Here is a 13,831-nt window from a genome sequence, read left to right as displayed (position 1 = left end):
CTGCAGCCACAAGGGGGCTGACCGCAGAGCACCCTTTTGCTCCAAACAGTTTCCCCAGCTCTCTCACCCCCTCTACTGTTATCTGACATACTCCAGAGCAGAGGTCTAGGTCTCATCAGCAATGTCTAATCATAAAGAAGTACCCATCTAGCCAAGGTCCAAGGCTACTGTGGGGAGGAGTGGGATGGGCCAAGAAAGACCCTTGAAGTGACTGAATAATAATCCTGCTGGACAGCCAAGTGCCAAGATTTCCCTTTCCTAACAAAGGCACATGTGAATTGTAGAAAATAAAATAAAGTGAAGGGATAGGATCAAGCCAATTCTTCACGTACGTCCTGCCAGATCACCAGGCTAGTTGAGTAAAGCAGGAAGGAGCTGGACTGAAACCAAGGGAGTTTCTTGCAGGGTGCAATGAAGCCAAGAAACGAAAAACTGCAAAGGCGCTGCCCACCCTGCACCACTAGGGGTCCGCACAGAAACAGGCCCACACTTGCAATAAACCAAGTTGCTTTTATAGAAGTGAAAGCTATGCCATGAAAGAGCACTTCAGAGTCCCACCATGCTTTGCAGCCGAGCCAGAATTAAGAGGGGAAATCCCGGGGCACATCCTCCTGCCCCATCCCCACACCCAGCTCATCCGCCTTGTCTCCAAAGCACCCATTCAATCCATTAGATGAACTCAATGCCTTCATATTTGACGGAACCGATACGAGTTTCAGGCAGAAGGCAACGTCCATCCAGCATGAAGGCGGTGATGTACGTTGCCACCTGCCCAGCGTCCTCCTCAGATTTCAGTGCCACAATGATCTGGTCATCCGTGTCGGGGACAAACTTGAAGGAGGAGAAGCCGTGGGTGGGGATGACGTCGCCAACACGGCTCACAGTGATGTCGGCAAAGTCCGGTGCGGAACTAAGCAGCAGGTTGGTGCCGCAGTGCTCATCCTCCTGCTCGTTGTAGCGCCCGTGGCTGGCGCGGCGCGGCAAAAAGAACCAGCGCTGGAGTGTCTCGCTCCAAGAGGCAGACTCGTGGATCAGGTAACCTGGGAGGGGTGGAGCAAAAGTGAACGTCAAGCAGGGAGTCGGGCCAGGGGAAAATACAATGAAGAAGAGTTTGGATTTGATATCCCGCTTTATCACTACCCAAAGGAGTCTCAAAGCGGCTAACATTCTCCTTTCCCTTCCTCCCCAAAACAAACACTGTGTGAGGTGAGTGGGGCTGAGAGACTTCAGAGAAGTGTGACTGGCCCAAGGTCACCCAGCAGCTGCATGTGGAGGAGCGGAGACACGAACCTGGTTCACCAGATTACGAGTCTACTGCTCTTAACCACTACACCACACTGGCTCTGAAGCCACAGCAGGCAAAGGGGAAGAGAATGGGCATTGTTGTTGTTGTTGTTGTTGTTGTTGTTGTTGTTATTAACATTTGTATACTGCCCTTCATCTGTAGATTTCAGGGCGGTTCATAACATAAAAACGCAAGCTAAAAACAGAGAACACATAATAAAAAAAACTTTTCACTACAAGCTAGCCCATAATGCTTGTGGCAGCAATACTGCATGAGTGCATCCCTATCATCAGTGATGTGAGTACCCCAAACACACTGGAAGATGGAGGGAATGAAGAACTGAGTTTGAAGTGGGCATATGAACCAGTGGTACAGAGCACATGCGTTCACAGATGCAATTTCCGTCATCTCCAGTTAAGCCACCCCTGGCAAGGAAGACCTGGGAAAGATCTCTGCCCCAGACTCTGGAGAGTTACTACCAACATTGACAGTGAGTAGGACCAGCTGGACCAACAATCTGTCTCCACATAAAGAGATATGCTTCTGGATCTATACACAGGAGATGAGCGAATAGCCACATCAGGCAGCAACCTGCTATAGGCGCTTGATCACAGCGTTCATCAACATGAAAATGAAGCCCTTATTGCTTTTCTCTTCCTCTCTAGGCAGACCCATATCCTGCCCCCCCCAAATTCCATACCCCCTCTGACCTCCCCTCTGTCATTCACCAATCCCATCTATACGAAAAACAAACCAAAACCTAGAGTGCTTAGACAATCCAGAAGCAGAATGACGCAGGTGCCGGCATGTTTCTTTTGAACCAGTTCTTCCAATCCAAGAACCTGCCCACTGCTCACCTGGGGGCTTGATCCCCGCCGCAGTCCTCAGTGCGTTGTAATTGGCCACCCAGTTCTCGTGAGCCACGTCACCTTTGTAGCCAATGACTTTCACCCACTCGGGGTTCTCGTTCAGCACCTCCCCTGTGGTGGTCGTCCACTCCTTGCCCAGGCCTCCTACATACAGATGCTCGTCCTTCACCGCTAGCCACTCAGCCTTAAACCCTGCGGAAAACAGAAAAGAGTTCAAGGCGTAAGACATGGTGTTAATTGCCCAGGGAGATGACGGTTCCAGTCAAACATACACACCCCAGCTACCTGGACCCAAGCTTCCACAGTTCCCACGTAAGGAGCAGAGAGGTGTGTGTCTATTGTAGGGAGGCAAATTCACTTCTCAGAGCTCCATTCAAAATATGGTTGAAGAGTTGCAAGGGACCCTGAGGATCATCTAGCCCAGGGGCCAGCAAGGTTTACCTCGCCTGGGCCAGTTCACTCCCGCGGAGATCGCTCTGTGGGCCGGATCGCGTCTGCGCATGCACAGATGCGATTTCTGGCGCCGCGGAAGCAAGTCCCCACTCCACGGGTTTAGCGTAGTGCACAGGGACTCGCCAAGCAGGCGGCTCGGTTCAGGGGTGGCTCGGGGGCCGTTTAAACAACCCCAATGGGCCACTTGTGGCCCATGGCCTGCAGGTTGTGACCCCTGATCTAGCCCAACCCCCTGCAATGTGGGATTATGCATCTGTCCCGTACAGGGATTGAACTTTCAACCTTGGCATTATCAGCACCATGATCTAACCAAATGAGCTTTTCTCAACTTTTGCCTCTTAATTAAAAATGGGTCCCACAGCCCAACGGTAATAAAAAGAATGCATGCAGCTGAGCCTGGAAAGCAGGACATTGTGAGGAACTGTTGGCCACTGGGAGAACAGGATGCTGGACTTTATAGTCCACTGGCCTCACACAGAAGCCTCTTCTTATGTTATAACCATAAGCTGACCATATTTGTGACCGAAGGCATGGGAATTCTGGGAATTCTGACTTCTACTGTGGCCTCAATTATACAGTGGTACCTCAGGTTACATACGCTTCAGGTTACATACGCTTCAGGTTACAGACTCCGCTAACCCAGAAATAGTACCTCGGGTTAAGAACTTTGCTTCAGGATGAGAACAGAAATTGTGCTTTGGCGGAGCAGTGGCAGCGGGAGGCCCCATTAGCTAAAGTGGTGCTTCAGGTTAAGAACCGTTTCAGGTTAAGAAGGGACCTCTGGAACGAATTAAGTACTTAACCCGAGGTACCACTGTATTTCGGACATCGAGAAACTGGGGGATGACAGTGAGGTTGGGGGATCCAACACAAAACCTGAGCTCACCCTTGCCAACTGTACCATCCCCATCAGACAAGATCACCCAAGGTACCACCTTGGTGCCATCAATCTGGTAGACCACACCAGTGCGATCATCCACAGCATACAGCTTGCCGTTGAAGACTACCAATTCGGAGAGCTCCATGCCCCGCCCCTTCTCAGCCAGGTGAGACTCCAGCGTATGGTCCTGGGTGTCCCACTCGACAGAGACATGGTCCCCACTGGCCGACAGGGTCAGGTAACCTTTCTTCAAGTAGCTGAACCAGGTATGCTCGCCGGGGCCCTTGGAGTTCGTGTCGAGGTCGGCAATGAGTCCGATGCGGTAGCGCACGCCCTCCGGGATCCGCTGGGGTGGCGACAAGGGGTAGGTGTCATTGTACCGCCCACTGGGCAGTGCCCCGAGACGCCAGTTGTGAGCGGTGAGAGGCACCGGCCTGCTTGCCGAAGGCGAACGCTGGAAGCAGAGGAGCAGCAGGACAAGGATCAGGGCCAGGGAGGTTGCCACAATGGCCTTCCAACGCAGGCGGAAGCGGGGGTCAGCCGCTTTGGTCATGGACGCCAGCACTGGGAGTCCGCCCACACTAATCCGCAAGGGATTCAGAGAATCGTCCCATTGCAGGCGTGGGCGGGATGGGACGGGCATGAGCCTGAGGTTCCCGGGAACCTGGAAGGGAAGAAGAGGGTCAGCAGGGGGTGCAAAAGGGATGCAGCAGGGGTGGACATGCAATCTGGCCTGCCTTGTGGGGGGAGGGGGAGGCAGTGAGGCAGCAGCACCAAGCATACCAATTCCTATCCATGCAAGAAGGAAAAGCAAAAGGAACTGAGAAAGGGCAGAAGGTGCAGCAGCAACATCGGGGGGGGGGGGAGCCAGGCAACTGGGCCAGGAATTCTGCAACGGAACAGGCATGGAAGCAGCACCAGCAGTGGCACTTCCAAACTGTGCACTACGAGGATTCCTGCTGGAGCAGAATTACACCAGAGACATGGGCACACTAGAAGTTGGACTGTCAACTGATTAACCTTTTTTCCAGTTTATTAAACATAACACTTTAAAATGATTAATTGCTTATTTACTCACATTATCCAAACTCCAATAAAGGTGCCTTTTTGAGTTACTGAAGTGTAAAATAGCTTGCAATCTATTATTATGGGGAATTTTGTCCTGTTCTTCTGCCAAAAATCGGATCGTAGAGCAGCTTATGAATATCAATAAGAAGACAGCCCCCACCCTCAGAATCATCATCTAAAAGACACATCGTAATATGATATGGGACACAAAATGAGGAGGGAATAAAGCAAGCTTAGGCACTCATTCTCTATTTTATCTTGCCTTTCCTTCAAGGAGCTCAAGATAGACTGTGTGTTCCCCTTGCCCTTTCATTGTCAAAACAACCATGAGACAGAGTGACTGGCCCAAGGTCAGCCAATAAGCTCTGCAGCTGAACAGGGATTTGAACCCAGATCTCCCCAGTCGAAGCCTGACACTCAGACCATTGCTAGCTCTTAATACACAAAAAACTCTGGCTTCTTGTTAGAAGGTGGTAGAAGATGAGGCACCAGAAACAAAAAAAGCCTTGAAAGTAAACAAACAAGTGCATTCCTAAGTCGCAGAAATTGCCCTCAGCAATTAAAATTGGCCTGCACCAATAGGTCAACTAAAGCTTTGCTAATTACCCAATTAAACTATGTAAAGTTTGTAATCCAAACAAGAAAGCACAGTGAAGCAGAAAGGGAGTTAGGGACAGACAGGAGAAGGAAGGGAGGGTGTGTAGAGGTCACTGCCCCTTCCGAATCTAGGAAGACAAGCCACTGAATCATGGGACAAACCAGCCCTCCAAACCCCTCTCCCTTTTGACGAGGAGACTCCAAGGCTGCGATCAAGCCCTTCAGTCATCAGGCTTCTAACTGTTGGCTCTTTCACCTACCGACAACGATTCTCCCACCCCAGAAGTTTGGATCTTTACATCATTTTGAGTAGCAATTATGCCAGGGCCCTTGTGGTTTCCAGACCTTTCTGACTGTTCCCAATTCATATCTTGCTGGGAGTTCTGGGGGCCAGCCGCACCTATAGCATGCGACAGGTGGCAGAGCTCAGCTCCTCCCCAAATAGGATCCAGGAAATGTTACCAAGAAATGTCACCAGGTCATCGATTGCTGACTTGCCCAACCAGTTCTGTTTAAAGACCTAACAGACGTTCCTTCCTTCCTGTTCTGCTCGTATAGCATGTCTTGGATTCTACACACTTTTTCCCCTCTAAGCGTTTTAGTGATTGCTTCCCAGCACTACTCCCAATATGAAAGGGTCTGTGTACAAGGGTAGTAAAACATGCTCTAGGTACAACAGCTTCATAGCTCAAAAAAAGAGGGGGGCAGAGCTATTTGTTGCAAAATGTCCAGCACATACATGGATGACCTCATATTCATAGCCCAGCATGGCTAGTACGACCCAGTGGTAGGGAAATGATGCCAAAATTTCTACCAAGAGTTAGTTCCACAGTCTCTGCACTTACGTCTGCCAGCCTTAGTTAACGGGCCCATCTGCTTGCAAACAGCAGAAAACATTTCTACACTGATGAGCTGTTGGAGGGGTTGAGGTGCTGGACCAAAAGGCTTCCTAAGCAGCACCCACCACAGTAAACCCAACCAGGGATAACTGGGCAGGTGAAATGGTACAAATGGAGCTTGCAATAAAAGTCCTTGGGGACTAGTTCCCTGGGGCAAGACGTTGCACAGAAGCAGCAGCCGCAACCCTTCCGCAAAGTCTTTCTACAAGGGTAGCAACTGCTCCATCGTTTCACAGTTTTTACAATACCCAGGAGAATGTCACAACACCGCAAAGGTCCAGGAAAGCTATACTGTACTGCCAATGGATCTGCAAGGACGGGGTGGAGTAGTGGGGGGGGGGCGCGTATTCTAGCCACTTTGAGGAGGGGCGAGTGTGTGGCACATTCAGATGCATTAACGTACATTTAAAAGAGATCGCAGTGTGCAACTTAGCCCCCCACCCACCCCACCTTCTTCTCCCGCCTGAAGGGCGGGGGGGGGCGCAATCTAAGGGCGAACTAGGAAGTCCCTTGAGCTGCATCCCTGCATCGCCTTTGGGCCTGCAGAGGAAAGAGAAAAGAGGTCGCTGCCGCCCATGAAGCAAAGGGATCTGCCGGCAACGCAGCCTCAGTTGCATCCCTAGGGATCTGGCATCCTGGAGGGATTCGCCGCAGCCCGCCCGGGGCAACTCACAAGGCGCCCAGGATGCAACCGCGGTCGCTCCGTCGCCTGGCAATGCCCCGCCTAGACCAAGCTAAGCGGGAGGCCACTGGGGCAGCAAGCAAAAAGAGGGACGCGCCTTCCCGCAGGAATCCAGGTGTCCGGCAAAAGATAAACCCCCCCAGCCCCCGCCCAACCACTCACCGATCAGGCTCCTCCCCGCGCCGGGAACGACCGGAGGGAGGGAAGGCCTTCTCGCAGCACTCCCTCCCTCCTTTCCCCAACTACACGTCCCAGCGTGCATCGCGCTCGGGAAACTACTATTGGTTCCGACATCCCTTGCGATCGAGTGGGAGGGGGAAGGGGGGGGAAAAGCGCCCAACACCGACGCGGGAGAGACTATATCTCCCAGCAACCACTGCGCGGGATAGTCCAGGCCGGGGTTGGTTCAGGCTGCCATCTTCCCAAGGCTGCAAGGGAGCGTTTCGGGGCGGGGAGGCACCGGTTTGCGGCTGGGAGATGGTTTTTTTTTCCTGAGCGGGAAAAGTGACCTTTGGCAACGGCAGCGCCGCAAATCAGCTCGTACAGATAGTTAATTGGGTTCAGCGTCCTCACAGCCATGGGGAAATGGCCACACAAATATGCTCGGAGTGATGGGGCATGGAAAAACACATACACAAACACATATTTCCCATAAACTTTCCTTGACACTAAGCGTTGTGTCCTTTTGGGCACCCGCTTCCCTCCCGAGTTTTTTTTTTTTGTGCTGCCCAAAGAAGATGGCCACCCTTAATCCTGCTGGCCACTGATAAAGATTCCTAGCTTTGAACCCAACTCAGCTTCCATAGTTTGTGGCGCTGTGGGTTAAACCACAGAGCCTAGGACTTGCCAATCAGAAGGTCGGCGGTTCGATAAATAGGTACCGCTCCGGTGGGAAGGTAAATGGCGTTTCCATGCACTGCTCTGGTTTGCCAGAAGCGGCTTAGTCATGCTCGCCACATGATCCGGAAGCTGTACGCCGGCTCCCTCGGCCAATAAAGCGAGATGAACCCCAGAGTCGGTCACGACTGGACCTAATGGTCAGGGGTCCCTTTACCTTTACAGCTTCCATCTGCACACAGTAGCAGCTGTTGAAGCTTCCATCTGTGCTCTGACTTCTGCAGAGTGTTGTTTAGAAAGGGATGGGAGCAAGCCAGGATTTTTCTTTCCCCCTGGTCCATTAGTAACCCTAGACACAATTCCAAAGGTCCTAGTATTCACAGTTGGGCTTGTATTACTTAACTCGCACCACCAACCATCGCCATGTGGTTCAGCCTTTCCATTCACATGCACAAGTAGAATCAAGGTGAGCAGATGTGATCTGGTGAGGCGCCTACTCTTTCCATAATTATGGGAAAGGGGGAATTGCGACAGGCGCAGTATGCCCTGCCGTACTGTAGTAGTGATGAGAAAAGCTGCACTTGCTGATATTCCCTCTTCTACACATATTAAAGGCACCACATTCAGGCGTTCAAAACCTGTCGTTATTTGAACCACATTGAGTGGGAAAGTGCTTGTAAGAGGGTACAAGTATAGATAGAATTTTAGAGTTCGAAGGGACCACAAGGGCTCATCCAGTCCAACCCCCTGTAAGACTGGAAACCTTTTGCCCAACATGATTAAGAGTCTTGTACTCCCCATGGGAAAATGTGGTGTGATCTTTTAAGAGTAATCAAATGAAACTTTTAAAAACATGGCACGATAAAAGTCTGTAATTTTATCAGGACAAGTTACTTGCTGTTTACTGTTGTAACAATTGTTTTCTCAATTTTTTTCTTCTGTACCATGAAAATAAATAAAAGTATTTTTTTAAAAAAAGTTTTGTGCTCTTTATATACAACAGTGATGAGGATCTTGTTTGACTACAATAATCATCATTCCTTGAGAATGTATATATATATATCTCCATTTACTCCACATTATGCGTAATTTTACATACACCTATTGTTTTCCCTTGCTTATCTTTATTCTGCAATAAAAGGCCCAACTGTTGTAACTTTTCTTCACATGGGAGTTGCTCTAACTCCACAATCATTTGGGTTCCCCTTTTCTGAACCACTTCTTTTTGGGGGGATGATGCAACCAGAACTGTACACGGTCTTCTGAGCATGGTCACACCATACATTTGTATAGTAGCATTATGACATATTGACAGTTATATGTTCAGTCCCTTTCCTAAGTTGCCCTGGCCAGGAGTAAGCTGCAACCAACCACAAGACGTGCAATTATGCTGATGCTGCAACCTTTTCCTAGTAAGTGTTGCCCTTTGACAATACCTGGGTGCCAATTAATAACTGTTCTGTGGCAAAAGGATCCCCCCTTCCTTCTTATTCTGAATGTAAAAATACAGTTCCCTTTTCTGTACCCTTCGTTTCTAGTAAATTCTTGAATTGGAACACTTGCCTAGAAGTCCTGGCCCTAGAGCAGTAGGTCTCCATGATTGTGAAATCTGCAGTGGCTCAGAATAAAAGGACAAAGATCCCATGTTCTAAGTGACTAGAGATAACAAATCTACCCATCAACAGAGCTGCCCACGACCTCACATACTGAGAGCGTAGCTACTAGAAAGGGGCTTTTCTTCAGTTGGGTGGCCAGGATATTCAAGGCAAGAGGAGAAAAAGGAGTCAGCAAAAGAAATAAGGGGGTTAGTAGTGGGTGTTTGAAGGGATAGAGGAAAACATTGAAGTACAGTCAGATAACTGAAGTTTTCCTGCGTAAGATTAAAAGAGAGAGAGATTAGAATGAAAACAAATAAGGGCCCTTTTTAGATTATGAATGAACTTCACCAGTGTAAAATCTTTCATAGAAACTCTGGCTGTTTGCTAGCTCTCATTAAAATTATATATTTGATATAAAACAATCTCAGTTGCACATATATATATGCCTTATAGTGTGGTAAGTTGTTTGGCGGAGTAGAGAAAGAGTTCCACTTGTGACAAAAACAACTCCCCAAAAGCACCCCTGTGTCCTACTCCAGTTTGCAATGGAGGGAACAAAGCAGCATTTAGTATAGGCAACTCCCAATTTATGCACGGGTTACATTCTGATACGGAGGAAAGGGGGGGCATACTTTCCTCTACCCATTTACTGACTACCACTGGGTCCGAGGCGATGACCTCAGGGGAGCCCACTCCCACAAGGACCCTTCAATGTCTCACAAGCACCACACTCCACCCCAAGCCCCAATAAAGTGCCTCTTTCCCTTCCTTTCCACGAGCGAAATAAGCTCAAATATATTTCTGTATTTTCTCTGCAATGCCTATTCACACTCCATACCTATTATGAGTAGACCGTGTGTGTTTCTGTATCCCCGTTTATTCCTATGGCCACGCTTTAGCCAATCAGAACAATGCGTTCCCTTTGCAGGGCTAGCTCAGCTAGCTCTTGCACGCCTCATTTAACCCCTTGACCCTCTGGACTCCATGATGCTACCTCTACCTCCATAATCCCCTAAGCGGCAAGTCACGTACTCAGGAAGACCCTAATCCTGTCAGATCGTTCTGCCAAGCCCTTCCTCCGGGCAATGCCAGGTGGCAGACGATGCATATCTGGACTATTGTTTTATCATCACCGGTACTCAGGAAGTGTTTGTCTATGCATATCTCTCACTCTGCATACTTCCCCCTCCCTTCCCTGAAATGCTAATACGTGTAACCCCACCTTTCTGTAATATATTCATGATGTAATCCGTGAAACCCAACCTTCCCATAATGTATTCATGACGTTTCTTGCACTGTATTCTGGGACTTGGAGGGAACTTTTAAAAGTTGATGTCACCCCATTCTCGGGGTTCAATCTGGTCTTGAACCTGTTGCGCAATAAACCTTGGATCTCCGCATCTTGCTCCTGTCTCCGGCTGAGCTCATTTTCTTCCGCTAGGACCCACGGACTTAGTCCGACGAGCTGGGTGGCTGAGCAGTCTCGCACCTGGAGTTTACCGTAACACATTCCAAGGCAGTGTGTTTAAGTGAAAACACGCATTTTGGAACACTATTGAAAAAGCCCGCAAACATTCCGTTCCGCCCCCTTCTGCCCATTTTTGTGATGCTTTCAGGTCACTTCTGGGTTCGGTGCAATGCACATGTGCGGAGTCACACACTTATCGGATGTGCGTAAGATGGTCACTGCCTGTACTAGCAGTCAATCCCTATTCCCTTAGCTTACCTGAATTGCTTCAAATTTATAATAAGAACATAAGCGCCATTGTGGTGTAGTGGTTGGAACCAGGACTTGGGAGACCATGGTTCAAATCCATACTTGGCCATGAAGCGTACTGGTGACCTTGGGCCAGTTACTGTCTCTCAGCCTAACCTACCTCACAAGGTTGTTGTGGGGATTAAGTGAGGAGGCCCACCTTGAGCTCCCGGCGGGAGGTGGGGGGGAGGTGGGATATAAATGCAATAAATAAATGAAGTCCTGCTGAATCAGAAATGTCTTGCTCTGGGAAACCCACAAGCAGCAGCTGGTTTTACAGTGCACACTGCCTCTGATCTTACGATTTTTTTTCTAGTTCTAATCCCCTTTTAAAGACATCTAAGCTAGTAGCCGACCACAACATCTTATGGGTGCAAATTCCATAAATGAATGTGTGAAGATTAAGGAGTATATTTTATCTGCTCTGAATCTCCTGCTAATCCGTTTCTACTGGGTTCCTCAGCATAACAAGAGGCAGAAAAATAACTGATCCAGACAGAAAACTGTTATCACGTACAGCGATACCTCGGGTTAAGCACTTAATTCATTCTGGAGGTCAGTTCTTAACCTGAAACTGTTCTTAACCTGAAGCATCACTTTAGCTAATGAGGCCTCCCGCTGCTGCCGCGTTGCAGAGCACAATTTCTGTTCTCATCCTGAAGCAAAGTTCTTAACCTGAGGTACTATTTCTGGGTTAGCGGAGTCTGTAACCTGAAGCGTATGTAACCTGAAGCATATGTAACCCGAGGTACCACTGTAGTATAAAATTGTAGCAGGGTGCAAGATGGGAAGAAACACACATAATGGGATGACAAGTGGCTCTCTTAGTTCATAAACCACACAAGTTATACATTCCTCAATTTGGACTGGGGGGTTGTGCCTCTAGATTTGTGGCAGCCTGGCTATACTTGGAGATCACTGATTTTGTATGTGCCTTAGCTTTGCAGATTTTACTGTGGGAAAAGCAGCCGCCCCCTTATGCAATGATTTCCTTCAGGGAATTACTAGTGGAACAGTTTCATGCTGGTATATAGATTGGTTCTGCTCAGTGATTCATACGCAGTTCTGCTTTTTCTCAGCCGCTCATTACGCCTGGCTTTTCCTAACAGCCATGACCTACATATGTGAGAGGACTGGACGTTCATTAGGCAAGGAGGTGTGCTTTTTGTATGGGTGGGTAGCAACAGCACTGGAAGATTCCTATTTGGGCAGAGCTGTGCATCACTGGGCTGGTACCACAGTGAGCAAAAGCAGCCAGGGTCTTAGATTGTGCTTGCCCAAATAACAGGGAAATTGCTCAAATTTTCTCCCCTACAAATCTTAGTGTAGCATAGAAGTAGAGGCTGCGGGGTGGGGGGTGGGGAAATCATAGTATATATTCAATAGTAGAGCATCTAGAAGGTCTCTGGTTCAATCCCTGACACCCCCTGTGCAAAGGATCAGGTAGACCAGGGGGTGGGGTGGTGGTAGAATAAGAGACATTAAGCATATGTGTTTATTACGCACTTAAATGACAGGAAATGTCACCATATGCACACACTGTATAAAGGTAAAATGCTATACTCAAAACATACTGTCCAAACCATATGAACCACTGTCTTATTTTTCTCCAGAACCTCCTCTTCTTCATCTTCATCTTTGGGCAGGTGACGCTTTGTCACACCCTTAAAGAGAAACTACCATTAAAGTCCAGTGGTACCTCGGGTTAAGAACTTAATTCGTTCTGGAGGTCTGTTTTTAACCTGAAACTGTTCTTAACCTGAAGCACCACTTTAGCTAATGGGGCCTCCCACTGCCCTGCGCTGCCGCTGCACGATTTCTGTTCTCATCCAGAAGCAAAGTTCTTAACCTGAGGTAACATTTCTGGGTTAGCGGAGCCTGTAACCTGAAGCGTATGTAACCTGAAGCATATGTAACCCGAGGTACCACTGTACTTCTTTTTTGTGCCTCCTATCTACTGAACAGTGGCAGATTCATAAATGAATTGTTTCTGTACAGTAGATAACGCTGACTCCAGTGGAAAAAGGACCCCTGATACAGGGTAAAAACATAAGCAAGGAGCAAAACACACTTCATCTGGTTTTCTTTTCCAGGTATCTCGAGAGAAGAGGCAAGAGACTGACAAGGTGGCAGGTAAGAGCTAAGGTTTGGCCTTCCTAAATCATATTGTAGAGAGTTTTTAACTTAACCACTAGACTGCACTTGCTCACCATTCTATGGATATCCTCCACATATTAACTGCTTGATATCTGTATTGTGACACCCAGAAGAAGCAAGGTTTTCTGAAACAGAAAGAGGGAGCTGTGAATTGACAGCCAAAAGCACCCCAGGGTGGGAGAAGAGCTCCTCTCTCTGGGGATGTGATATTGAGGGCAGCAGATCCGCTGCTTGGCAAGAGCATGTTTTGCTGGCCTCTGCTTATGCTCAACTTATAAATAAACCAAACCCTACAGAAATGCATGCCACAAGTCTCCAGCGCTCTCTCTTCCAAAGGAAGCCAAACCCAGGTAGCACAGTGGAACTGCTCCCCACTTGGGGAAGCAGGGAGCACACAACAATAGATAGGAAATAGAAAACGGACTCCCAAGGTATTGCCTGCTGTACTTTTCTGCATTTCCTCTGACCTCACTGTTTTGGAACGCATACAATGGGTGGAGAGGTGTGTGTGTGTGTGTGATGAAATGGACTGTAATCCATACCTTCAGAATTTTTTGCGATGTTCATATCCCACCTTTTCCTCTAAGATGGTGTACATAGCGCTCACCTCCCCAGTTTTCTTCTCATGGCAGCCCTGTGAGGTTGCTAAGGCTGAGAGACGGTGACTGTCCCCAGGTCACCCAGTGGCTTAGCGGGACTTTGAACCCTGGTCTCCCACCTCCTAGTCTGACAATCAAACTACAACACCAT

At 48.6% G+C, this 13,831-nt stretch overlaps 1 protein-coding gene across 1 annotated transcript; it reads right to left on the bottom strand.

Annotated features, from left to right (window-relative positions):
- Positions 1-496: 496 nt before the first annotated feature.
- On the bottom strand, positions 497-7,027 carry CANT1 (calcium activated nucleotidase 1). Its single transcript, XM_053375567.1, is given in 7 exon segments — positions 497-1,040; positions 2,143-2,346; positions 3,494-4,151; positions 6,502-6,528; positions 6,531-6,591; positions 6,896-6,966; positions 6,968-7,027. Coding segments are annotated over 7 exon segments (1,452 nt in total). The 3' UTR covers positions 497-669.
- Positions 7,028-13,831: the final 6,804 nt, after the last annotated feature.

Source organism: Podarcis raffonei, chromosome 2 (assembly GCF_027172205.1).
Source record: "Podarcis raffonei isolate rPodRaf1 chromosome 2, rPodRaf1.pri, whole genome shotgun sequence".
Lineage (NCBI taxonomy): Eukaryota > Metazoa > Chordata > Lepidosauria > Squamata > Lacertidae > Podarcis > Podarcis raffonei.
Note: the sequence above shows the minus strand (reverse complement) of the source record. Positions and strands in the feature narration are given on the sequence as shown.